The 27,291-nt window shown below is 37.7% G+C and overlaps 1 protein-coding gene across 1 annotated transcript; it reads left to right on the top strand.

Annotated features, from left to right (window-relative positions):
* Positions 1 to 1,032: 1,032 nt before the first annotated feature.
* Positions 1,033 to 27,291, top strand: LOC129463743 (cTAGE family member 2-like). Its single transcript, XM_055244448.2, is given in 14 exon segments — positions 1,033 to 1,248; positions 6,259 to 6,637; positions 16,920 to 17,024; positions 17,590 to 17,732; positions 18,070 to 18,126; positions 21,036 to 21,093; positions 21,591 to 21,690; positions 24,164 to 24,219; positions 25,018 to 25,656; positions 25,659 to 25,974; positions 25,976 to 26,388; positions 26,391 to 26,619; positions 26,621 to 27,201; positions 27,204 to 27,291. Coding segments are annotated over 14 exon segments (3,369 nt in total). The 3' UTR covers positions 27,281 to 27,291.

Below are 27,291 nucleotides of genomic sequence, written 5' to 3'. Positions count from 1 at the left end.
CTGAGTTTTCATTATTTTTAAGACAAATCTCTAGAATCTGGCACATACATATAAACTCCTAAATATTATTGCATTTTTTTATTGCTTTAAGTTTTGCATTTAATTTTTTGACCAATTTTAGAAAGTCACAATTTTAGGAAGGCTACTGACAGTGATTGTTGCAATGGAAGGTTCTGTGGAATTCTGGCTCTGCCACTTGTCATGTAAGAAAATTTGGGCAAATTACTTAACCTCTTTAAGTTCTAATTTCATCATTTGTAAAATAAGGACATTTATACATACTTCACAGGGTTGTTATAAAGATTACATGACATAGCATACACAAACTATTTAGTGTAGCACGTGCTCAATGTTCAAAAATGTCTTCAGCTGTCATCATTAGTATTTTTATATTTTTACTAAATTGCAAAACTACTGGATTTAATTCATTTTTTTCTTTGTAACTTTTTACTATGAAAACTTTAGGCAACATTTAAAATAGAATAATACACTGGAATAAATGACCTTGAAGTTCTTTATCCAACCATGTAACTTTTCTCTCTCCAGCAATGGATTATTATAAAACAGTTTTAGTCATCCTATCATTCAATCCATAAACTGTTTAGAATATCTTTCAAAGATCCTTTTAAAAATAGTATATTCTCAATATCATTCTCACAGCTAATACATTAACAATAATTACAGTATCACAAATGTCCAGTCAATGCTCAAATTTCCCTGGTTGTCTCATATTTTTTTAAAAAAATTGTTTGCTTTGAAATCAAGATCCAAATAATATTTGTACATTGAAATTGGTTAATATAATGTTTTAATCTGTTTTAGTCTACAGTCTATGTTTCTGTCTCTCTTTGTCTTGTTTAAGAATTGGGGTCTTTTTAAAATTTAAATTCAAAACTAAATAATGTTAACAGTCTGTCCTATCATCCATGTTATAACTATGAAGTAGTTTGTCTCTTGGTAATGGAGGTAAGTAATAGGTTACTAGTTTTTGACTGAGATGGGAGAGGTGGTAAGTGACTTCCAGTTCAATAGATGAGAAGCCTTAGGAAAGGGGGCGTGGTCCCTATGAGGCACTGTGGAGCCAGGGTGAAGCAGTCAGTCAGACTTAGCAGGAAAATCAATAAAGGCAAATTGTTTGCAGCTGTTCACAGAGCACTTCTTGATAAACAAGATTTTGCCATTAAAGAGTACAGAATAAGAGGTTGCTACAAAATAGTCTATGGCTCTCACCAGATAATCCCAAATGAGGTAATCACTTCACTTGCACCCTCTGATCCTATCGTGTTAAACCGTTAGAAAAAACTTCCTGGTATGCAGCAATGATTGAAGTCAATTTCCAAAACTTCTCACATATATTGTACCATATTCTCTGCCTTTTCTTTTTGAGGTAGTAAAGCAATAGAAATAGTGAACATAGAAGGAACAATGATGTTCATGTACAGATGTTAATTGGAAACTATAAAACGTAAATATTTCAATCTGTGGGAAAGTAATTGTACAAACACATCCTTTCCAGAAAATCATATTGAATGTCCTGGAGAACTTAGCCGATTAAGGGGGATGTGATTAAATTTAGCTAGAATACTAATTGTACAAGAAACAAGACAGAAACCTGCAGACTCTGTAAATTGAAGGAGAATTTTTTTTTTTTTTTTTTTTTTTTGAGACAGAGTCTTGCTCTGTCACCCAGGCTGGAGTGTAATGGCACTATTTCTGCATCTCTGCTCACTGCAACCTCCACCTCCAGGGTTCCAGTGATTTTTCTGCCTCCACCTCCTGAGTAGTTGGGACTACAGCACGCACCACCACACCCAGCTAGTTTTTGTATTTTTAGTACAGACGGGGTTTCACCATATTGGCCAGGCTGGTCTCAAACTCCTGCCTTCGTGATCCACCTGCCTCGGCCTCCCAAGAAGATTTTTTTTTTTTTTTGAGACGGAGTCTCGCTCTGTCACCCAGGCTGGAGTGCAGTGGCGCGATCTCGGCTCACTGCTAGCTCCGCCTCCCGAGTTCACGCCATTCTCCTGCCTCAGCCTCTCTGAGTAGCTGGGACTACAGGCGCCCGCCACCACGCCCGGCTAATTTTTTGTATTTTTAGTAGAGACGGGGTTTCACCGTGGTCTCGATCTCCTGACCTCGTGATCCGCCCTCCTCGGCCTCCCAAAGTGCTGGGATTACAAGCGTGAGCCACCGCTCCCGGCCTCCAGGGACAATTTTTAACAAGTTAACACGTATGAGTAAACTTGCGCTCCTTAACACCAAATGAACTAATGTTCCTAAAGTATAAGCTTGTAAAGGAACTAAAAGCATTTCAAAAATCTGAAGGTTTATCAATAGAAAGAATAATATACAAAAGCCAGAAGGACAAACACTCACCTATGGAGGGCATAACACTATGCCAGGGACTAAATATGCCACAAAAGATTAGGTACCTGGATCTGGCAATTGCTATTGCATGCCCCTGGGCAACTAATTTGGTTTTTCTGAGCCTCCATTTCTCCTTTGGTGAAATGGAGATAGAAAATGTCTAACTAGAAGAGGTATTGCTGTAGACTAAATAATGAAATGTATGTAAATTATCCATTAGAAGGCTTGTCACTTAATGGTATTTACAAAATTATACAAGTTTTCTTCACCAAAGTGAACACATGATTAGAATTAGATTTCCAAGTTTGTAAGGTTCTTAAAGTTCAACTGCTCTAATTACAATACTTAAAATTTGAAAATGGAAACTTTTATTATTACTAACATTGCTATTATTATTATATCTCTGTTACTTCTTTATAAAGGGTTTATTCAATTTATAATTATATGCTTCTAATGATGGAAGTCCATTTCCTCTTGAGTTTCACCAAAGTGTTTTCAAATACACATAATCACTGCTTGTGAAATGGGAATTTTGCTGCTGTTTCAATCTGAGCTAGGGACTGCTTTTTCTTTCCTGCTAGACATCCTAAATTAGGATGCAATTCACTGTGGTTTGGGAGGCTGCACCACGCATTATTGTCGAGCTAGGTGGAGACAAATGAATTTTAAAACCATAATTAACACAGCGTCCAATGTATAATATGTCTTCCTTAAATGTTTATTATTGGTGATAATGATAATAATAAACCTATTTCTGTTCTTACAGCTATCATTTTGAAACTGTTTCAAAGTTTTATGTAAAATTCTCCTCCTGTTGTGTCTTCAAAATATACAGCTGGCCGCCATTATCTCAGGCATGCCTCTGTGGCAAGTGTGTTTTTTGTATTATTGCTCATTTGTTTCTTTCTCTGCCTACTCATCTGTTCTCCTGGCTGTGACTTTTAGCCTCTCTTTTATCTAAGTAAGTATTGTCCTTGGCTACTTTCCTTCCCTCATTTCTATTGTTTCTTGCTTTCTGGTCACTTTGTTTGATGGCATCTGTTCAACACTTCGCATTCATTAATATCCTCCATGAGTTGCTTAATAATAGAGAACCCTGTTGTGTCTCTGCACAGTTAAGAAAAAAAAAAAACCTTCCAGCTTTTGAGAAAAGCCTGTACAACAGATTATTCTTGACTTGGGAAATTGTTAGAAGTTAATGACAGGGAAATAAAGGCAGATGCAACTGCTTAAGAATTTCTTTGAAATGTGTATGCGTGTGAGAGAGAGACAGAAAGAGAGAGAGAGATATTTAACTTGTTCACTGAAGAAAAAGCATGTGCATTTTTAAAGTATAGTTATGGGAAATGAACAATCTACCTATATCTAATCTTTAAAAATATTTAGTTTAAAAATGCTCAAGATGATTAATATTTGAGAAAACTTTTAAATAAGCTTAATTATGCAAACAAAGCCTAGTTTCTTTGTTGTATACATTCATATATTTCAAGTCAAATATCTCTTCTGTTATTTTATAAGACATGTAAATATTTTGACCATCTAAATGGTAAGAATGTTCTAAAATAGACATTTATTCATTTTCCAATGCTTCTCAGGAGAGTATAAAAATGGTAATTAAATATGCCATTGCTCAAGATGACCAACTTATCTAATCACTCTTTGACCTCCAAGTCCACTTTATCCTCTGATGCAGGCTAGATATTCCCTCTGTGTGTCTAAAGCTGCTGTTGGCTTTTAAAAATCTAGACTTTTCTGTGGGAACGGCTATTTAAAATCAAGAGCTCATATTCTATGGAGTTGCTGCATTAGTTATAACCTGTGGAGTAAAGAGCTATAAAAGATCATTTACAGTTCAATCAAGGTTTCTGCTAATGCAGTGGCTGTTAGGTACATGAAGAACATGTCAGCTAATATTAAGAATGACATAAAGACTGTGTTCACCCAAAACTTGAAGTCAGAGCACAAAGGATAATATAAAATTCTTTCATATGGAAATTAAACTTCATGTTGGGAATCCTGGTAGGAGGCCAGGAACTTTACTTCACCCACCAGTTCCCTGGGGTTAACGGGAGTTTGAAAAGAGGTTTGGGTTCACTCTGGGTTTCCTTCTTCTAAAATGGTAGCTATTTTCTAAGACTTGAAATATCTCCCTTGTTCAGATGCTGTTTCTTAAATTTCCTATTTTGAAAGTGTGCCTGGTTACTTTGAAATTTCTAATTAGTTCTTCCTATTTCTATTTCTCCCCCCTTTTTTTTTAACTTTGTTTTTTCTCAATTGTTTTAATAGCAGAACAGACTGTTCAGGTACTTCAAAGGATGAGAGTATTTATAAAGCATTTCATTACTGGAAAAATGAAAGTGGTTATGACATATCTTGATGATTCTCAAACACATACACATACACCATAGACTCCAGGGGTACCAATATCTGGAAAAGTGTACTTAACCCCAAGAATACATTACAGGTGGGACTGGTTGCCTAGAAACCAGCTCTCTATCCGAGACCCTAGGAGTGCTTGTCCCACTAAGAATGATTGAGGCTTATTAGCTCCATTAATTCTCATCTATAAAGTTTGTACCCAGGAACAGGATAAAACTGTCTTTCTAATCCTTGGTCTTTGGCAAAAATCATGTGTAGCATGTGCTGGATGCTTATTCCCTAGATTCTATTTTAAATCAGCTAATCTGCTCAGTACAATGTTTACTCAGGGGATATGTCTTCATTTGCCATGGATTTTGTTATTTTCACCACCCCAAATGAGTATAGGGAAAAATAGACAACATTAAAAATACACGCTGTTGGCCAGGCATGATGGCTCATACCTGTAATCCCAGCACTTTGGAAGGCCAAGGTGGGCAGATCACGAGGTCAGGAGATCGAGACCAGCCTGGCTAACATGGTGAGACCCCGTCTCTACTAAAAATACAAAAAATTAGCCGGCGTGGTGGTGGGCACCTGTAGTCCCAGCTACTCGGCAGGCTGAGGCAAGAGAATGGCTTGAAACTGGGAGGGGGAGCTTGCAGTAAGCTGAGATTACACCACTTCACTCCAGCCCGGACCATAGTGTGAGACATCTCAAAAAAAAAAAAAAGAAAAAAAAAATACACGCTGTTGGCTAGGTGTGGTGGCTCATGTCTGTAATCCCAGTGTGTCCGGAATTGGTGGGTTCTTGGTCTCACTGACTTCAAGAATGAAGCCACAGACCCTTGTGGTGAGTGCTACGATTCTTAAAGGTGGTGTGTCTGGAGTTTGTTCCTTCCGATGTTCGGACGTGTTCGGAGTTTCTTCCTTCTGGTGGGTTCGTGGTCTCGCTGGCCTCAGGAGTGAAGCTGCAAACCTGCGCAGTGACTGTTACAGCTTGTAAATGCAGTGCAGACCCAAACAGTGAGCAGCAGCAAGATTTATTGCAAAGAGCAAAGGAACAAAGCTTCCACAGTGTGCAAGGCAACCCAAGCAAGTTGCCATTGCTGGCTTGGGCAGCCTGCTTTTATTCCCTTATCTGGCCCCACCCATATCCTGCTGATTGGTCCATTTTACAGTGAGCTGATTGGTCTGTTTTACAGAGAGCTGATTGGTCTGTTTTACAGAGAGCTGATTGGTCTGTTTTGACCAGGTGCTGTTTGGTGCATTTACAATCCCTGAGCTAGACACAAAAGTTCTCCAAGTCCCCACTAGATTGGCTAGACACAGAGCACTGATTGGTGCATTTACAAACCTTGAGCTAGACACAGAGTGCTGATTGGTGTGTATACAATCCTCCAGCTAGACATAAAAGTTCTCCAAGTCCCCACTGGACTCAGGAGCCCAGCTGGCTTCACCTAGTGGATCACGCACAGGGTGCCACAGGCAGAGCTGCCCACCAGTCCTGCCCTGTGCACCTGCACTTTTTAGCCCTTGGGCAGTCAACGGGACCAGGCTATGTGGAGCAGGGGGTGGTGCTCATCCAGGAGGCTTGGGCTGTGCAGGAGCCCACCGGGACTGGGGTGGGGGGCTTGGGCATGGCGGGGTGCAGGTCCTGAGCCCTGCCCCACTGGGAGGCAGCTGAGAATTCAAGTGCAGCATGGGCGGGCTGGCAGTGCCGGGGGACCCGGCGCACTCTCTGTAGCTGCTGGCCTGGGTGCTCAGCCCCTCACTGCCCAGGGCTGGTGGCTCTGGCTGGCTGCTCCCAGTGTGGGGCCTGCTGAGCCCACGCCCACCTGGAACTCGTGCTGGCTGCGAGCGCCATGCGCATCCCCGGTTCCCTCCTGTGCCTTTCCCTCCACACCTCCCTGCAAGCAGAGGGAGCCGGCTCCGGCCTCGGCCAGCTGAGAGAGGGGCTCCCACAGTGCAGCGGCGGGCTGAAGGGCTCCTCAAGCGTGGCCAGCATGGGCGCCGAGGCTGAGGAGGTGACAAGAGCAAGCGAGGGCTGCCAGCACGCTGTCATCTCTCACCAGCATTTTGAGAGGCCAGGGTAGGCAGATCACTTGAAGTCAGGAGTTTTGAGACCAGCCTGGCCAACGTGGCCAAACCCCATCTCTACTAAAAAAAAATTACAAAAAAATTAGCCTGGCCTAGTGGTGCATACTTGTAATCTCAGCTACTCAGAAGGTTGAGCCATGAGAATCCTTTGAACCTGGGAAGTGGGGGTTGTAGTGAGCCAAGATGGTGCCACTGCGCTCCATCCTGGGAGACAGAGTGAGACTCTGTCTCGATAAATAAATAAATAAGCTACTTATACACCTCCCAAAGTTAATCAACTCATGTAGGCAAGTTGTCATATGCCAACTTTTAGGAAAAAGACAATGGACTCAAAAGAATGTTTTGCCTATTGGTAATTTTCTGCAAACATATTCTTTCCCCTCTACCTTTCACACCTCTGAATTACAACATTAAGTCAAAACAGGTAGGTCAGAGTTTTGGCCAGTGGGTGGTCCTGTTTAGGTTTATTTGACCCTGAATCTTGTACATTAAAAATATCCTTCATTGAGCAAGGAATGGATCCCAGTTTTATAGACAAAACACACTAACACACAACCTTATGGGAGGTTTTCAGCAGCCTAGTAATTGTGAAGCCATACAAGTTACAGTGTTCCTACAAGTTTTCAAAAGTTTCTGGGAGTCAGTATGGAGGCAGTTTCAATCTGCTGTATATTATCTTTGCTTTATTTATTTAGCTGCTCCAATGTTGAGTGCATATATATTTACAATCGTTACATTCTTTTGATGAATTAATCCCCTTATCATTATAGAACGACCTTCTTTATATTACAGTTTTTGACATAGTTTATTTTGTATAATGATTACATAAAATATCTTACAGTTGTAACAGTCTATTTTAAGCTGATAAATTAATTTTCAGAACACAAAAAATCTTCTAGACTTTTACTCCACCCCCCACATTTAAATTCCATTCCTTTCCTTTCCTTTCCTTTCCTTTCCTTTCCTTTCCTTTCCTTTCTTTCCTTTCCTTTCTTTCTTTTTTCTTTTCTTTACTTCTATAGAGATGGGGTTTTGCCATGATGCCCAGGCTGGTCTTGAAATCCTGAGCTCAAGCGTTCTTCCTGTCTCTACTTCCCATAGTGCTGGCATTACAGGCATACGCCACCATGCTGGGCCTACAATCTCTACAACCTGTGCTGACTGAGGTTCAAGGAAGAGTAAAACATCAGTAATGTAAAACTGCTCTTTCTATGCACCTATCTTTTATTATTGTGCTACAACCAATTATTTGATCTTTCACACAGTGTTTTAGTGTGCTGATTGTTGTCTAAATTGACGTTTCTGTAGGGGAAGGATGGGCAATGGAAAGTTCTATTATGCCATCTTGCTGACATCTGTCGCTACTGTATATCAGATAAATCCCATAGCTTTGTGAAATCAGACATGTTGGGAATGTTGATTTTTATATAACACTTTGCTTTGATATTGTTTAAGAGGAACTTAGAGGAGAAAAAGAGCTGTTCATGAAGACACTTGTATCAGTAGTTCTCCAAGTGGGGGTCAATGGATTGTATTAAAAATTCATGTACCCTTACCTCCTAAATTATTTGCAGAATTGTATGGCAGTGTGCATTTTTCTTCCAAGATTTATTTTTTCCAAGTATACTTTTACTATTTCCTAAAAAATAAATTTTATTTTAAAATGCCACAAACCAGCATTTTCACTGGCACATATGGACACTAATGCTTGTGATTGAAAGCTATATGTGTACTATGAGACATGAAAAAATATAATAGATTTTTTGGTATTCATATATTGTATGAGATAGATGTGCATGTTTCCATTTTGTTTAGCATTGTAAATGCTTTGAGATGAGTTTATAATGTTTAAAAAAATGTATTTGGCAGTAACATATAATTAACCATTATAACCTTATCTTTATCATTTCTAAAATGAACTAAATAAAACTTTCTATGGACATAAAGAAATACTGGCTTAAAAACGCCTACTGCTGTGAGAAAAACACACGGTATATTTACTTAGAAGATTAGTAATATTGACAAAAGAGATTCTTGATATTTCATAAAATGTGAATTTAATAATGTAGTATAGTTACAGTGCTTTCTTCATCAGAAAGAAAATTTTAAATGTTAGTGTGAACATTAATTTCTAGAGTGTGAGGCTTTTCACTGAACTCTCTGTAGCTAATCTGCATAAATCATATGCATGCATTGTTTTTGACTTCCTGTTGCACATTCCTGAAATGAAATGCAAGAGAAATAGCCTGAGTGATAATGAGCATTGACAGCCAATCATGAGGCAGGATTTTCATCTCTGCCATCAAATATTGAGGCCAGAGAACATGCATTAATCATGAAACGATTTCATGTGCCTTTATTGTATGTTTGTCCTAAAAGGTTATGGAAACAAAAATATTTGCAGAAATAATGTCTTTCCAATAAGCCACCTGAGAGAGCTATGTTTAGAAAGTGAAATGACAAAGAATATTAGGTTTAAATAGAAACTTAGCTTCACAACTGAAGAGTAAAGCTGTTGTACCAGTTCTCAATTATCAAGATCTAAAGAGGTAGAAGTAGTTAAAATAAATCTAGAAATATAGCTGTTGTAACCACTTTGAGAAGGTAGGCAAATAGTTAAATAATTTGTGAGTCAATGCTACATAAATATAAGGTGATAGGTATTCATTTGCATAAATCTAGAAAAACATGCTTTTATGTTTTAATACATTTTTAGATAAATTAATTGTTAAATATGTGTTGACCAAAGGAGCCAGGAGTCCATGGAGAATGGCTAATTCTTGCTGGGACAGGGAGAAGATAAGATGAGTATGGAGCAACCAAAAAGTTAAAAAAAATTGTTTAAAAATAAAGCAATGATGACATGTACAAGATACACAGGAGCTATTCAGAAAGAGCTTCCAATTGCCAAACCTGGAATAATTTAATCAATTGCCTAGTATTGCTTTATAACTCAAAGTATAAAATAAATATCCACAACTTCGTACCAATGTAAAAAATAAACGAACAGACAAATACAGAAAATCTTCTTTATTACAGAAAAATTCCAAATAATATGTAGACATTCTCCCCTCTAGGAAGTGAATAGAGACACTACCTGCCCCCTCCTTGACTGTTGGCCAGACTTAGATACTCACTCCCAAACAACAGAATAGGAAAAAGTAGTATCTTCACAATGAAGAAGTTTGGCAGATACTCATTTATCTAGTGGTCAAAGTTGTATCACTAATGATCTCATGTTGATGTCATGATATTATGTGATGAGAAAGGGAGTTCATCTCTATGGTAGTCTTCATAAAAACTGGAAACCTTAGTAGAATGAAAGAACATTAGACAAACCAAATATGAAAGCTATTCTGCAAAATATTTGACGAGTACTCTTCAAAACTCTAAAGGACATTTAAATAACAAGGAAAGAGTGAGAAACTCTCACAGACCAGAGGAGTCTAAAGAGACATGATGATTAAATGCAACATGGTATCCTGGATTGGATGTTGGAAAAGGGAGAGGACATTATTGAAAACACTGATGAGATATGAGGTACCATTCCATTCATTATGCTATTTGTTGCCTGTACACCTTGTTTTTCATTTTTCATTTTTGCTTTTTAAATTGTATTTTTGTTTTATAGGTCTTGTGAAATCTATGCTTTAACAAGGTTCTGTTTTGATGTGTTTTCAGAATTAGTTTCAAGATTTAGAGCTCCTTTCAGCAGTTCTTGTAGTGGTGGCTTGGAAGTGGCAAATTTTCTCAGCATTTGATTGTCTGAGAAAGACTCTTTCCTTCATATATTATGCTTAATTTTGCTGGGTACTAAATTCTCAGCTGATAATTGTTTTGTTTGAGGAGGCTGAAAGTAGGGCCCCAATCCCTTCTAGCTTGTAGGGTTTCTGCTGAGAAATCTGCTGTTAATCTGTTAGGCTTTCCTTTACAGATTACCTGGTGCTTTTGTCTCACAGCTCTTAAGATTATTTCCTTTGTCTTAACTTTAGATAATCTGATGACAGTGTGCCTAGCTAATGATATTTTTGCAATGAGTTTCCCAGGTGTTCTTTGTGCTTCTTGTATTTAGATGTCTAGGTCTCTAGCAAGGCTGGGGAAGGTTTCCTCGATTATTCCCCCAGATATGTTTTCCAAACTTTTAGATTCCTCTTCTTCCTCAGGAATGCTGATTATTCCTTGGTTTGGTAGTTTAACACAATCCCAGACTTCTTGGAGGCTTTGTTAATATTTTCTTATTCTTTCTCTTTGTCCTTGTTGGATGGAATTAATTCAAAGACCAATATTAACACTGAATGTAAATGGCCTAAATGCTCCACTTAAAAGATACAGAACCACAGAAAGGATAAGAATTCACTAACTGACTATTTGCTGTCTTCAAGAGACTTGCCTAACACATAAGGACTCACATAAACTTGAAGTAAAGGGGTAGAAACAGGCATTTCATGCAAATGGACACCAAAAGTGAGCTGGAGTAGCTATTCTAATATCAGACAAAACAAACTTTAAAGCAACAGCAGTAAAAGGGACAAAGAAGGACATTATATAATGGTAAAAGGCCTTTTCCAACAGGAAAATATCACAATCCTAAACATATATACACCTAACGCTGGAGCTCCCATATTTATAAAACATTTACTAATAGACCAAGAAATGAGACAGACAGCAACACAATGATAGTGGGGAACATCAATACTCCACTGTCAGCACTAGACAGGTCATTGAGACAGAAAGTCAACAAAGAAACAACGTACTTAAACTACACCTTGGAACAAATGGACTTAACAGATATATACAGAACATTCCATCCAACAACCACAGAATACACATTCTACTCAACAGTGCATGGAACTTTTTCCAAGATAGACCCTATAATAGGCCACAAAACAAGCCTCAATAAATTTAAGAAAACTGAAATTATATCAAGCAGTCTCTCAGACCACAGTGAAATAAAACTGGAAATCAACTCCAAAAGGAACCTTCAAAACCATGAAAATACATGGAAGGCCAGGCGCAGTGGCCCACGCTTGTAATCCCAGCACTTTGGGAGGCCGAGGTGGGTGGATCACGAAGTCAGGAGATCGAGACCACGGTGAAACCCCGTCTCTACTAAAAATACAAAAAAAATTAGCCGGGCGTGGTGGCGGGCGCCTGTAGTCCCAGCTACTCAGAGAGGCTGAGGCAGGAGAATGGCATGAACCCGGGAGGCAGAGCTTGCAGTGAGCCGAGATTGCACCACTGCACTCCAGCCTGGGCGACAGAGCTAGACTCCATCTCAAAAAAAAAAAAAAAAAAAAAAAGAAAATACATGGAAACTAAATAAACTGCTCCTGAATGATCACTGAGTCAAAAACAAGATCAAAATGGAAATTAAAAAATTCTTTGAACTGAACAACAGTAATGACACAACCTATCAAAACCTCTGGGATACAGCAAAGGCTGTGCTAAGTGGAAAGTTCAAATGCCTACATCAAAAATACTGAAAGAATACAAACAAACAATCTAAGGTCATACCTCCATGAACTAGAGAAACAAGAACAAACCAAACCCAAACACAGCAGAAGAAAGGAAGTAACCAAGATCAGAGTAGAACTAAATGAAATTGAAACAAAAAAATACAAAAGATAAATGAAACGAAAAGCTGGTTCTCTGAAAAGATAAATAAAATTGATAGACCATTAGTGAGACTAATCAAGAAAAGAAGAGAGGAAATCCAAATAATCTCAATAAGAAACAAAATGGGAGACATTACAACCAACACCACAGAAATACAAAAGATCATTTAAGGATACTATGAACACTAGAAAACCTAGAAGTGATGGATACATTCCTGGAAAAATACAACCCTCCTAGCTTAAATCAGAAATAATTAGATACCCTGAACAAACCAATAACAAGCAGCAAGATTGAAATGGTAATTAAAAAATTGCCAACAACAGAAAGTCCAGGACCAGATGGATTCACAGCAGAATTCTACCAGACATTAGAAGAAGAATTGGTACCAATCCTATTCACACTATTCCACAAGATAGAGAAAGAAGGAACCCTCCCTTCATTCTGTGAAGCCAGCATCACCCTATTACCAAAACCAGGACAGGACATAACCAAAAAAGAAAACTACAGACCAATATCCCTGATGAACATAGATGCTAAAATCCTTAACAAAATACTAGCTAACCAAATCCAACAACATATCAAAAAGATAATTCACAATGATCAAGTGGTTTTCATACCAAGGATGCAGGGGTGGTTTAACATATGCAAGTCAATAAATGCCATACACCACATAAACAGATTTAAAAACAAAAATCACATGATGATCTCAATAGATGCAGAAAAAGCATTCAACAGAATCCAGCATCCTTTATGATTAAAACTCTCAGCAAAATCAGCATACAAGGGACATACCTCAATGTCATAAAAGCCATCTATAACAAACCCACAGCCAACATAATACTGAATGGGGAAAAGTTGAAAGCATTCCCTCTGAGAACTGCAACAAGATAAGGTTGTCCACTCTCACCACTTCTATTCAACATAGTACTGGAAGTCCTAGCCAGAGCAATCAGACAAGAGAAAGAAAAAAAGGTCATCCAAATCAGTAGGGAGAAAATCAAACTGTCTCTGTTTGCTGATGATATGATTTTTTATCTCAAAAACCCTGAAGACTCCTCCAGAAAGCTCCTAGAACTGATCAAAGAATTCAGCAAAGTTTCTGGATACAAGATTAATGTATGCAAATCAGTAGCTCTTCTGTACACCAACAGTGACCAAGTAGAGAACCAAATCAAGAACTCAACCTTTTTGCAATAGCTGCAAAAATAAATTAAATACTTAGGAATATACCTAACCAAGGAAGCAAAAGATCTCTGCAAAGAAAACTACGAGACACTGCTGAAAGAAATCATAGACAACACAAACAAATGGAAACCCATCCCATGCTCATGGATGGGTAGAATCAATATTGTGAAAATGACCATACTCCCAAAAGCAATCTACAAATTCTAGGCTATCCCCATCAAAATATCACCATCATTCTTCAAAGAATTAGAAAAAACAATTATAAAATTCATATGGAACCAAAAAAGTGTCTGTATAGCCAAAGCAAGATTAAGCAAAAAGAACAAATCTGGAGGCATCACACTACCTGATTTCAAACTATACTATAAGGAAATAGTTGTCAAAACAGCATGTTACTGGTAGAAAAATAGGCACATAGACCAATAAACAGAATAGAAAGCCCAGAAATAAACCCAAATAATTATAGCCAACTGATCTTCAACAAAGCCAACAAAAATATAAAGTGGGGAAGGTACATCCTTTTCATTTTCTTTTTTTTTGAAACAGAGTCTCACTCTGTTGCCCAGGCTGGAGTGCAGTGGTATGGTCTCAGCTCACTGCAAGCTCCACCTGCTGGGTTCACACCGTTCTCCTGCCTCAGCCTCCTGAGTAGCTGGGAATACAGGTGCCCACCACCACATCCAGCTAATTGTTTTTTTTTGTTTTTGTTTTTGTTTTTTAGTAGAGACGGGGTTTCATGGTGTTAGCCAGGATGGTCTCAATCTCCTGACCTTGTGATCCACCCACCTTGGCCTCCCAAAGTGCTGGGATTACAGGTGTGAGTCACCACGCCCAGCCTGGGACACCCTTTCCAACAAATGGTGCTAGGATAATTGGCTAGCCACATGTAGGAGAAAGAAACTGGATCCTCATCTCTCACCTCATACAAAAATCAACTCAAGATGTATTAAGGACTTAAATCTAAGACCTGAAACTATAAAAATTCTGGAATATAACATTGGAAAAGCCCTTCTAGACACTGGCATAGGCAAGGATTTCATGACCAGGAGCCCAAAAGCTAATGCAATAAAAATAAAGATAAATAGTTGGGACTTACTTAATTAAACTAAAGAACTTCTGCACAGCAAAAGGAACAGTCAGCAGAGTAAACAGACAACCCACAGAGCAGGAGAAAATGTTCACAATCTCTACATCTGACAAAGAACTAATATCCAGAATCTACAATGAGCTCAAATAAATCAGAAAGAAAAAAATTAAACAATCCTATCAAAAAGTGAGCTAAGGACATTAATAGACAATTCACAAAAGAAAATATATAAATGGCCAACAAACATGTGAAAAAATGTTCCACATCACTAATGATCAGGGAAATGCAAATCAAAACCACAATGTGATACCACCTTACTCTTGCAAGAATGGCCATAATAAAAAAATCAACAAAACAGTAGATGTTGACATGAATGTGGTTATCAGGGAACACTTCTACACTGCTGGTGGGAATGTAAACTAGTACAACCACTATGGAAAACAGTGTGGAGATTCCTTAAACAACTAAAAGTGGATTTACCATTTGATCCAGCAATCCCACTACTGGGTATCCACCCAGAGGAAAAAAAGTCATTATACAAGAAAGATACTTTCACACGCCTGTTTATAGTGGCACAATTCACAATTGCAAAACCGTGGAACCAACCCAAATGCTCATTGATCAATGACTGGATAAAAAAAACTGTGAGAGAGATATATATATGATAGAATACTACTCAGCCATAAAAAGGAATAAATTAATGGCATTTGTAGTGACCTGGATGAGACTGGAGACTATTATTGTAAGTGAAGTAATTCAGGAATGGAAAACCAAACATCTTATGTTCTCACTGACAGGTGGGGGCTAAGGTATGAGGACACAAAGGCATAAGAATGATATAATGGACTTTGGGGACTTGGAGGGAAGGATGGGAGAGGTCACAAAGGATAAAAGGCTATAAATAGGGTGCAGTATATACTGCTTAGGTGATGAGTGCACCAAAATATCACAAATTACCACTAAAGAACTTACTCATGTAACCAAACACCACCTGTACCCCAATAACCTATGGAAAAAAAAAAAAGAAAGAAAACACTGTTGAGGCCAGGCACGGTGGCTCAAGCCTCTAATCCCAGCACTTTGGGAGGCCAGTGTGAATGAGTCACTTGAGTCCAGGAGTTTCAGACCAGCCTGGCCAATATGGCGAAATCCCATTTCTACTAAAAATACAAAATTTAGCCGGGTGTGAAGGTGCAGGCCTGTAATCCCAGCTACTCCAAAGGCTAAGATGGGAGGGTTGCTTGAACCCAGAGTTTGCAGTGAGCCGAGATCACGCCACTGCACTGCAGCTTGGGCAACAGAGGGAGACTCTGCCAAAAAAAAAAAAAAAAAAAAAAAAAAAAAAAAAAAACTCATGGGTGAAATTTGAATTAATTCTAGAAATTAGTAGATAGTGATGCACAGCACAGGTACACCTCCATTCATTGTGTTTTGCTTTATTGCCTTTCGCGTATACTGCATTTTTTGCAAATTGAGGGTTTGTTGAAACCTTGTGTTGAACAAGTCTATTTTTCCAGCAGCATGTCCTCATTTCATGTTTCTGCGTCACATTTTGGTAATTCTGGCAATATTTTAAATATTTAATTATTATGTCTGCTATGGTAATCTATGATCAGCGATCTTTGAATTTACTATGCAATGACACTCTTATAAAACAGCAAACAATAAAGGTGTGTTTTCTGACCGGCTATACCCCCTATATTCCCTCTACTCAGACCTCCATATTCCCTGAGAAATGCAATATTGAAATTAGATCAATGAATAACTTTACAATGGTCTCTAAGTGTTCAAATAAAAGGAAGAGTTACATGTTTTTACTTTAAGTGAAAACCTAAAAATGACTAAGTTTAGAGAGGAGGGCATGTCAAAAGTCCATATAGGCCAAAGGCAAGGCTTCTTGGGCCAAACAGTAACCCAAGTTGTAAATGCAAAGAAACAGGTCTTAAGGAAGTTAAAAGTGAATGCAGGAATGCTAAGAAAGTGAAATCAACTTATTATAGCTTATATGGAGGAAATTTAAGGGGTCTGGATAGAAGATCAGACAGGCTACAGTATTCCCTTAAGCCCAAACCCTAATCTAGAATAAGGCCCTTACTCTCTTTAATTTGATATTGGCTGAGTAAAGTGAGGAAGCTGCAGAAGAAAAGTTTGAAGCTAGCAGAGATTGGTTCATGAGGTTAAAGAAGCCATCTCCATCACATTAAAGTACAAGATGAAGCATCAAGTGCTCATGTAGTAGCTGTATCAAGTTATCCAGAAGATCTTGTTAAGGTCATTGATGAAGGGGTACACCAAACAACAGATTTTCAATGTAGATGAAACAGACTTATATTGGAAGAAGATACCATTTAGGACTTTCATCGCTGGAGCAAAGAAGACAATGCCTGGCTTCACAGCTTTGAAAGGCAGCTAACTGTCTTTTTGTTAGAGGCTAATGCAGCAATGCTCATTTACCACTTTGAAAATTTAGGGCCCTTAAGAATTATGCTGAATCTACTCTGCCTGTGCTCTATACATGGAAAAACAAAGCCTGGATGACCACACGTCTGTTAACATCAATGGTTTACTGAATATTTTAAGCCCACTGTTAAGCCTTATTGCTCAGTTAAAAAAATTCTTTACAAATTTTGCAGATATTACTTCTCATTGACAATGCACCTAGTCACTCAGGAACTCTGATGGAGATTAACCTTGTTTTCATGCCTGCTAACAAAACATTCATTCTGCAGCCCATGGATCAAGGATTCATTTTGAATTTTAAGTCTTATTGTTTAAGAAATACACTTCATAAGGCTATAGCTGCAAAAGATAGTGATTCCTCGCTGGATCTGAGCAAATTAAATTGAAAACCTTCTGGGAAGAACTCACCATTCTAGACGCCATTAAGAATATTTGTAATTTATGTGGGGAGGTCAAAATATTAACATTTACAGGAGTTTGGAAGAAGTTAGTTCCAACTCCCATGGATGAATTTGACGATTTCAAGACTTCAGCAGAGGAAGAAGCTGCACATGTGGTGGTAATAGCAAGATAACTAGAATTAGAAATGAGCCTGTAGATGTAGCTGAATTACCGCAATCTCATGCTAAATCTTTAATGGATGAGGAGTTGCTTCTTAGCGATAAGCCAAGAAAGTGGTTTGCTAAGATGGATTGTAGTACTGGTGAAGACGCTGTGAACATTGTAGAGATGGCAACAAATAATTTAAAGTATTACATAACTTTACTTAATAAAGCAGTGGCAGGGTTTGAGTATACTATCAAACAGCATCTCATGCTACAGAGAAATCTTTTAGTGAAAGGAAGAGTCAGCGTGGCAAACTTCACTGTTGTCCTTTTTTTTTTAAATTGCCATAGCCATCTCAGCCATCAGGAACCATCATCACTGATCAGCTAGCAGCCGTCAACACTCAGGCAAGACCTTCCACCAGCAAAGAGATTATAACTGGCTGACGGTTCAGAGGATTGTTATCTTTTTTTAGCAATGAATTATTTTTACATTAAGATATACACATTGGTTTAGACACAATGCTATTGCATACTTAATAGATTACAGCACAGTGTAAACATATTTATATGCAGTGGGAAGCCAAACTATTTGTGTGACTTGCTTTATTAGGATATTCCCTTTGTTGGAGTTGTTGGAACTGAACCCGCAATATTTTTGAGGTGTACCTGCACTAATATTGTGTTCTTAGTTTTGACAAATGAACTTCAATAGTGGAAGATAACAACATTAAATAAAACTGAAATTGGGTGAAAGTTATACAGAAAATATCTGTACAATCTTTGCAATCTTGCTGTAAATATATTTTTTGAACATAAAAAGCTTATTAAAACATATACTTATCATCAATCCTGTTGAAATTAACATTATGAATGCCAAAAAATAATGTATTTTTCTAATTATTACTTATGAGAAATCCAGGATGCTTTATTGTTTTCCTCCATGGTTTCTTCCAGCTGTAGTATTTTTTTTCTTAATGTTAGATGCTATTCTCAAAATTACATAGTCCATGAAATATGGTCAATATGTATTATTATCCCAGTTTTATTTATTCAGTGCTTAGGAAAAATCATATTGCCTACTACTTTAATTGCATGTTAGCAAATATAACACAAGCTGGGCAAAGCCTTATTTTAGTTAGATTTAGTTAATGACATACCACATAGTAAGTGATAGAGGATAGGATTCAGATATACATCATAATATTAAAACTTGATATTGTTGATGAAATCAACATATGGCTGAAGCAGTTTTATCTATCAATTCCACCTTGAATTAGCATAGGAGGTGAGAAGAGAAGGCTAAGGGATAACAAGTAAACATAAAAAAAATCAGTTCCTGAACCTGTTCCACAGGTACATAGTACTGAATGTTGTTTTCCCTTAAGTATCAAGGAAATTATGTTGTGCATTTGGATCAGCAACACGATTTTTGTTTTGTAGCCAATGAACTATTTTCTCCAGTTGGGATATGTGTGAAAATTGCCCAGAAGAAATGCTTGAAATGATGAGATTTTCAGATAGCTTATTTTGGGCCAAACCCTTTTGGTCTAGTTCCATTATATTCCAGAATTCATAGCACTGTTATGAACACACAGTTACAATTCCATCTAAATAGATATGGTAGATGCATAAGAACTGAAGAAGTGCGTTCAATACACAATTGCCTCACTCTTGCTCTGAAAAAATAGGAAAATGACATGAAAATGGATGCCAAGTGTTCACGTAAGGGAAGAAGAATTTCCCATTCCATTTTCCCAAATCATAGTCAAAATTCTCTTCCTAGACTCTCTGATTTCTTTTTAGAGATGGGGGAGGGGGAAATAAAGTAATAAAGCTCTTTATCAAGATTATCACACTTATTTTCCTTTTTGTCATGTGTCCTGCAAGCTTTTCTCATTTTCCAAATTGGTTCTTGATTAAACGATAAAAACAATGAAGAACATGGTGTGCAACCCATTTCGTTTTTGAACCCGTGGTTATAACATAGTTGAGTTTTCTTCGCATATGAAAATTTTAAAGGTATATGGCTCAATGAGGAAGTAGAACATAGTTGAAAGACAATTTACAATAAATTCTGCTTGTTTTCTATCCAAAATTTTGTGTATTAGAGCTTTTTTTTTTTTTTTTTTTGAGACAGAGTCTGGCTCTGTCCCCCAGGCTGGAGTGCAGTGGCACCATCTCGGCTCACTGCAAGCTCCGCCTCCCAGGTTCATGCCATTCTCCTGCCTCAGCCTCCCGAGTAGCTGGGACTACAGGCGCCTGCCACCACGCCCTGCTAATTTTTTTGTATTTTTAGTAGAGACAGGGTTTCACTGTGTTGGCCAGGATGGTCTCGAACTCCTGACCTCGTGATCCGCCGACTTCGGCCTCCCAAAGTGCTAGGATTACAGGCTTGAGCCACTGTGCCCGGCCTATTAGAGCTCTTTATAGTCCTTTGTGGATAAAGGTGCCTAGTTCTATGATATTATACTCTCTCCTAGTGTTCCTTCTATTCTGATAATTCTATCTATGAGCCTTACAGTTTGAAGGTGTAAGGGAATACCAATGAAATCTGACAGAGTACTGAAGTAGAACTCCTTCACAAAAGTTTTTACTTCCATACTACATTCCCCTTGCCAGAAAAGAATTTCTCAAATTTTTGCCTTTCAAGCATAGCATTGTTTTCTTTTAAGGCAGAACTATAATCTCTCTGTTAAGTTCAAAACAATTCTCTCTCTTCTCACTGTGTATGTATACAGCTATATTTAATGCATATTATATAGCTATAAGCACATGCCTATGTTTTTCTCTCCATTAGAAAGTGGGTTGGTTGACTCCATGAATCCATGTTATTAATCTAATTTTTCTACTGGAGCTTACAAAATGCTGTAGACATAGTCACTGGACATAAATGACACTTCTAACAAAATACAGACATTCCTTCCTACTGGTTTCTGCATGCAAATAAAAATAAGTCACGTCTGGCAATTATATATGCCAAATTATGTTGTTGCTTTCCACCTGAAGCATTCATTAGGGATATTTTGCCTTCCAGAAAGTTTTTAGTTGCACAATTGCCACAGTTAAAATTCTAGGTTCAAGTACCAATACCTTGACATTTGGCTGAGTATGGCAACTACAGAGAGAAAATATTTATGTGACATGATGAATGTGTTTTTACTTGGAACACTTTTTCCACCAGCAATGACATATAAATATACTTTGTCACTTCCAAGTATAGATGCTTAGTAAATAGTTTCATATCACGGTGACCCCATCCCTTTACCCCACAACATTTAGAATGTCAATGAGTAACTTAGAATTAAAACCTGTAGCTGCTCAAGACAGATGAATTAAAAAAAGACACATTTATGCCTCTGAGTGCACCAGAAGGTGCAAAGTTTATTGTTCTACCACATGCTGCAGACTTTATTATTTCTACAGTGAAATCTACAAACATAATGAAATTGAATTGAATATCTAAAGGTGGATATGTACCTTGAGGGCACTTCACAAATTCTCACACTGAGAGAAGAAAGAGCAAGCACATAAAGAAAAGACAGAAAAAATATATATAACCGAGATTGGAAACTACTGAGAAGAATAAGAAATAATAAGATTGGAGAATTGATAGAATAATGAACTGGAAATTCCTTTTTTAATCCAGACTCTGAGCAAAGGATTTGATATGCATATTTCATTGTTGAACAAAGTAACTGGAGTTTTCTTATAACATTATAAGTATTATACAGTTATCAATTTTATAACTAATGTATATATAGAAAATATATCTTGATCAATGTTGAATTAATTAGTATTAATCTTAAAAATACAATTGAATATTGAGCTTTATTTTCTTAACTATATTTTTGCCTGAATTATGTGGATAGCTTTTGAATCTCTATTCTATTTAAATACAAGTGAAACTTTTGATGAAGCAGAAAATAATATGAAATTTATGTTCAGGAAATGTGAGCACCGTGCTTTCAGGTGAGTATATAGGTGAGCAGGAACTAATGTTTGGCTGGTTATTAACAAAAGGTCATTTAGCTCAATTTTTGATATAAACTGGTCATTACTTGAGGAAGGATTTATCTATCAGGTCTGCTTATAAATAATTTTCAATCTAGATGTTTTCTAGAAATTCCTTTATTACTTTTAATCCCGATAGCCATTTATCACCTAATGTGTCCCTATAAAAATTTTGAATGTCCTATGGTTCCCATTGACTTTATATTAACATCCAACAGATGGAAGCACAGCAGAGATGTGTATAATGAGACAGTAGGACAACGTCATGATGGAGTTCTTTATTCCACATTAAAAAAACAACAACAACAACAAAAAACTATTCATATGATAGTCTTAAAAACCTGAAAAACATGCATGATGATTTTTCTACTGACATTGGAAATGTTGGTTTTTATTAAGTGTGATAAAGTTTCTAACAATGACCATCATTTTACCTGTTATTATTCATATAATATATAAAACAACATTCTCACATTTTCAATGAGTGGTTCACTACATGACATTTTCTATGCATAGGAGAGTGGCCAGAAAACAAATTAAGAAAGGGAGAGTTGATAAATAATCAATGCTAAGTATGTGTTAACTTGGTGTGAGAATTATCCATGAAGGTGTGTTATGTGTCAAAATGTAAGAAATCAGTAATTAAATATATAAACAGGATAAAGGATGATATAAACTTCCTTTGATGGAAAAGTAAACAATAGTAGCACACTAGAATTGTGGTTTCAAATAATTCCATTTTCTTTCCAGCAAAGTTAAAACATCAAGTGACAGATTTAACTAAACAGCATCAAAAACAGTAGTCAGATTATAAAAAGTATCTTCTTATTTACACCCAAGTACATAACATTGACTCCATGTACATTTATACATTAGAATCTTTTCCTCAACTTTCTATAATTTTGCAGTAATTCAAATACTTTTATCCTTTCATGGTACCTATTGTCAATACTAAAATGTCTGATAAAAACAAATCTCATTATGTAGACATATAATGGATTACCTCATTATTTAGATTATATATTATCTAAAGAATCTACCTGAAGAGGGCAATACTAAACCCAAAGTAATGAATCTCTAATGATAGACTGGCAGGTATTATGAAAACTGAGTAAAAAGACTATTTTACACCAAAAGCAATGGCAACAAAAGCCAAAATTGACAAATGGGATCTAATTAAAGTAAAGAGCTGCTGCACAGCAAAAGAAACTACCATCAGGGTGAACAGGCAACCTACAGAATGGGAGAAAATTTTTGCAACCTACTCATATGACAAAGGGCTAATATCCAGAATCTACAATGAACTGAAACAAATTTACAAGAAAAAAACAAACGACCCTATCAAAAAGTGGGTGAAGGATATGAACAGACACTTCTCAAAGTAAGACATTTATGCAGCCAAAAGACACATGAAAAAATGCTCATCATCACTAGCCATCAGAGAAATGCAAATCAAAACCACAGTGAGATACCATCTCACACCAGTTAGAATGGCGATCATTAAAGAGTCAGGAAACAACAGGTGCTGGAGAGGATGTGGAGAAATAGGAACACTTTTACTCTGTTGGTGGGACTGTAAACTAGTTCGACCATTGTGGAAGTCAGTGTGGCGATTCCTCAGGGATCTAGAACTAGATATACCATTTGACCCAGCCATCCCATTACTGGGTATATAACCAAAGGATTATAAAACATGCTGCTATAAAGACACATACACACATATGTTTATTGTGGCACTATTCACAATAGCAAAGAGTTGGAACCAACCCAAATGTCCAACAACAATAGACTGGATTAAGAAGATGTGGCACATATACACTATGAAATACTATGCAGCCATAAAAAGATGATGAGTTCATGTCCTTTGTAGGGACATGGATGAAGCTGGAAACCATCGTTCTCAGCAAACTATCGCAAGGACAAAAAACCAAACACCGCATGTTCTCACTCATAGGTGGGAATTGAACAATGAGAACACATGGACGCAGGAAGGGGAACATCACACACCGGGGACTGTTGTGGGGTGGGGGGATGGGGGAGGGATAGCATTAGGAGATCTACCTAATGTTAAATGACGAGTTAATGGGTGCAGCACACCAACATGTCACATGTGGCACATGTATACATATGTAACTAACCTGCACGTGGTGCACATGTACCCTAAAACTTAAAGTATAATTAAAGCAGAAAAAAAAAGATAAGAGATTTTTGAGTAAAACTACAGAAAAAGAGAGCGTTCTCTCCCTCCTAGTTGGCCTCATGCTGTCTTTATTAGGGCTTATTGTTTGGGAAGCTTAGTCTCCTCACTATCAAAGGGTAAGCTGTTTTGTATTATCATTTTTGCTAAATAAATGGCTATTTTATAGTGACCTGTAATCCTGTTTTGTGATGTCAAGTGTCTTAAAACTTTGATCTCTAACAAACTTTCCAGTGGCAAAATTTCAAGTTCTAAATTCAGTGTTTTTGACCTCAAACTAACTTTTTTGGGTATAAGTTTCCCTGAAGTTCAAGAGAGACATGTTAGGTTTATTCGGCTTATTTGTTATGTTAGAATTATGCAGGAGCATTGTCAATCTCAGGTGGTGTTCAGCTTCCCTTGGGTTTTATTTATTTATTTATTTATTATTTATTTTTTTATTTTTTAGATGGGTCTTGCTCTGTTGCCCAGGCTGGAGTGCAGTGGCACAATCTTAGCTCACTACAGCCTCTGCCTCCCAGGTTGAAGAGATTTTTGTGCCTCAGGCTTCCAAGTAGCGGGGATTATAGGCATGCATCACCACGCCCAGCTAATTTTTGTATTTTTAGTGGAGATAAGGTTTTGCCATGTTGGCCAGGCTGGTCTTGAACTCCTGACCTCAGGTGATCCACCCGCCTTGGCCTCCTGAAGTTCCAGGATGATATGAGAGTTCTAAAATGAATACATGTATTAATATATGTTGTCACAGTAATTATTATTATTATGTTAACTTGTATGCCACAGGAATAACAAAATACCCTTGTTAACTGTGCCTTTAACTATGGCTGTCTTAAAACTTTTGTCATCCACAATTGTAGTTTTGCTTTGATCCTTCTCAAAAAGTGACTTATAATCAGCTACAGTCCAGGGCTTTCTTCTTTGGGTAAGTTTATGAAAAATTCAACCTCTCGAATACAGTTTTCTGATAACTTTGTAGACTGTGCCATTGGATTAGAGAGAAAACTTCCAGGGCACTAATTGAAATGCAAGGCCAATTTACGAAAGCCTATGTGGACAGTAATTCTTGCTGCACTTTGTGAGATAATCAGGCCACGTTTATGGGACTGTTCCCTTTTTCTTGTGGAGAAGTTTTTTATCGGTTAGGAGTCGGCTCTATGTGGGAAGAGAGAAAAAGCTTGCTATAGCACTTTCTGGACTAATTGAAGAAAAATTTACACTACTTGAAAAATTTGGCCTTGTTCAAAAATAGTGTGAAGGCTATGAAGTAGAGTCATCTTTAGACGCTGCCAGCTTTGTGAAGGAGGCAACGGGAGCACAAAGTTTGGAGGCAACCTGTGAAAAGCTGAACAGGACCAATTCTGAACTGGAGCATGAAATACTATGTCTAGAAAAGGAGTTAAAAGAAGAGAAATCTAAACATTCTGAAGAAGATGAGTTGATGGCGGATATTTCCAAAAGGATACAGTCTCTAGAAGATGAGTCAAAATCCCTTAAATCCCAAGTAGCTGAAGCCAAAATGACCTTCAAGAGATTTCAAATGAATGAAGAACAAATGAAGATAGGAATACAGGATGCTTTGAATGAAAATTCTCAACTTCAGGAAAGCCAGAAACAGCTTGTGCAAGAAGCTGAAGTATGGAAAGAACAAGTGAGTGAACTTAATAAACAGAAAATAACATTTGAAGAATCCAAAGTACATGCAGAACAAGTTCTAAATGATAAAGAAAATCAATCGAGACTCTGACTGAATGCTTGCTAAAGATCAAAGATCGGGCTGCTATGCTGGAAGAAGACCTAATGGATGATGGTAAGTTGGAATTAGAAATGAATAGTGAATCAGAAGATGGTGCTTACTTAGATAATCCTCCAAAAGGAGCTTTGAAGAAACTGCTTCATGCTGCTAAGTTAAATGCTTCTTTAACAACCTTAGAAGGAGAAAGAAACCAAATTTATATTCAGTTATCTGAAGTTGATAAAACCAAGGAAGAGCTTAGAGAGCATATTAAAAATCTTCAGACGGAACAAGCATCATTGCAGTTGGAAAACACATTTTGAAAGTGAGAATCAGAAGCTTCAACAGAAACTTAAGGTAATGACAGAATTATATCAAGAAAATGAAATGAAACTCTACAGGAAATTAATAGTAGAGGAAAATAACCAGCTAGAGAAAGAGAAACTTTCTAAAGTAGGTGAAATGATCAGCCATGCCGCTGAAGAGCTGGAGACCTGCAGAAAGCGAGCCAAAGATCTTGAAGAAGAATTTAAAAGAACTATTCATTTTTATCAAGGGAATATTATATACCATGAGAAAAAAGCACATGATAATTGTTTGGCAGCACGGACTGCTGAAAGAAACCTCAATGATTTAAGGAAAGAAAGTGCTCACAACAGACAAAAATTAGCTGAAACAGAGTTTAAAATTAAGCTTTTAGAAAAAGATCCTTATGCACTTGATGTTCCATTACAGCATTTGGCAGAGAGCATTCCTCATATGGTCCCTCACCATTGGGTCGGCCTTTATCTGAAACAAGAGCTTTTCTCTATCCTCCAACTTTGTTGGAGGGTCCACTCAGACTCTCACCTCTGCTTCCAAGGGGAGGAGGAAGAGGCCCAAGAGGCCCAGGGAATCCTCTGGACCATCAGATTACCAAGGAAAGAGGAGAATCAATCTGTGATAGGTTTACCGATCCTCAGGGCTCCTTCTGACACTGGGTTCCTGTCACCTCCATGGGAACAGGACCGTAGGATGATGTCTCCTCCACCAGGACAATCATATCCTGATTCAGCTCTTCCTCCACAAAGGCAAGACAGATTTTATTCTAATTGTGCTAGAGGCTCTGGACCAGCAGAACTCAGAAGTTTTAATATGCCTTCTTTGGATAAAATGGATGGGTCAATGCCTTCAGAAATGGAATCCAGTAGAAATGATACCAAAGATAATCTTGGTAATTTAAATGTGCCTGATCCATCTCTCCCCGCTGGAAATGAAGCGACTGGCCCTGGCTTTGTTCCTCCACCTCTTGCTCCAATCAGAGGTCCGTTGTTTCCAGTGGATATGAGGGGCCCGTTCATGAGGAGAGGACCTCCTTTCCCTCCACCTCCTCCAGGAACCATGTTTGGAGCTTCTCCAGATTATTTTCCACCAAGGGATGTCCCAGGTCCACCACGTGCTCCATTTGCAATGAGAAATGTCTGTCCACCGAGGGGTTTTCCTCCTTACCTTCCCCCAAGACCTGGATTTCCCCCACCCCCGACCCCACATTCTGAAGATAGAGTGAGTTCCCTTCAGGGTTGAGTCTGCCTTCAAATGAGCCTGCTACTGAAGATCCAGAACCACAGCAAGAAACCTGACAATATTTTTG

Source organism: Symphalangus syndactylus, chromosome 15 (genome assembly GCF_028878055.3).
Source record: "Symphalangus syndactylus isolate Jambi chromosome 15, NHGRI_mSymSyn1-v2.1_pri, whole genome shotgun sequence".
NCBI lineage: Eukaryota > Metazoa > Chordata > Mammalia > Primates > Hylobatidae > Symphalangus > Symphalangus syndactylus.
This window is presented reverse-complemented; position numbering and strand designations above follow the sequence as displayed.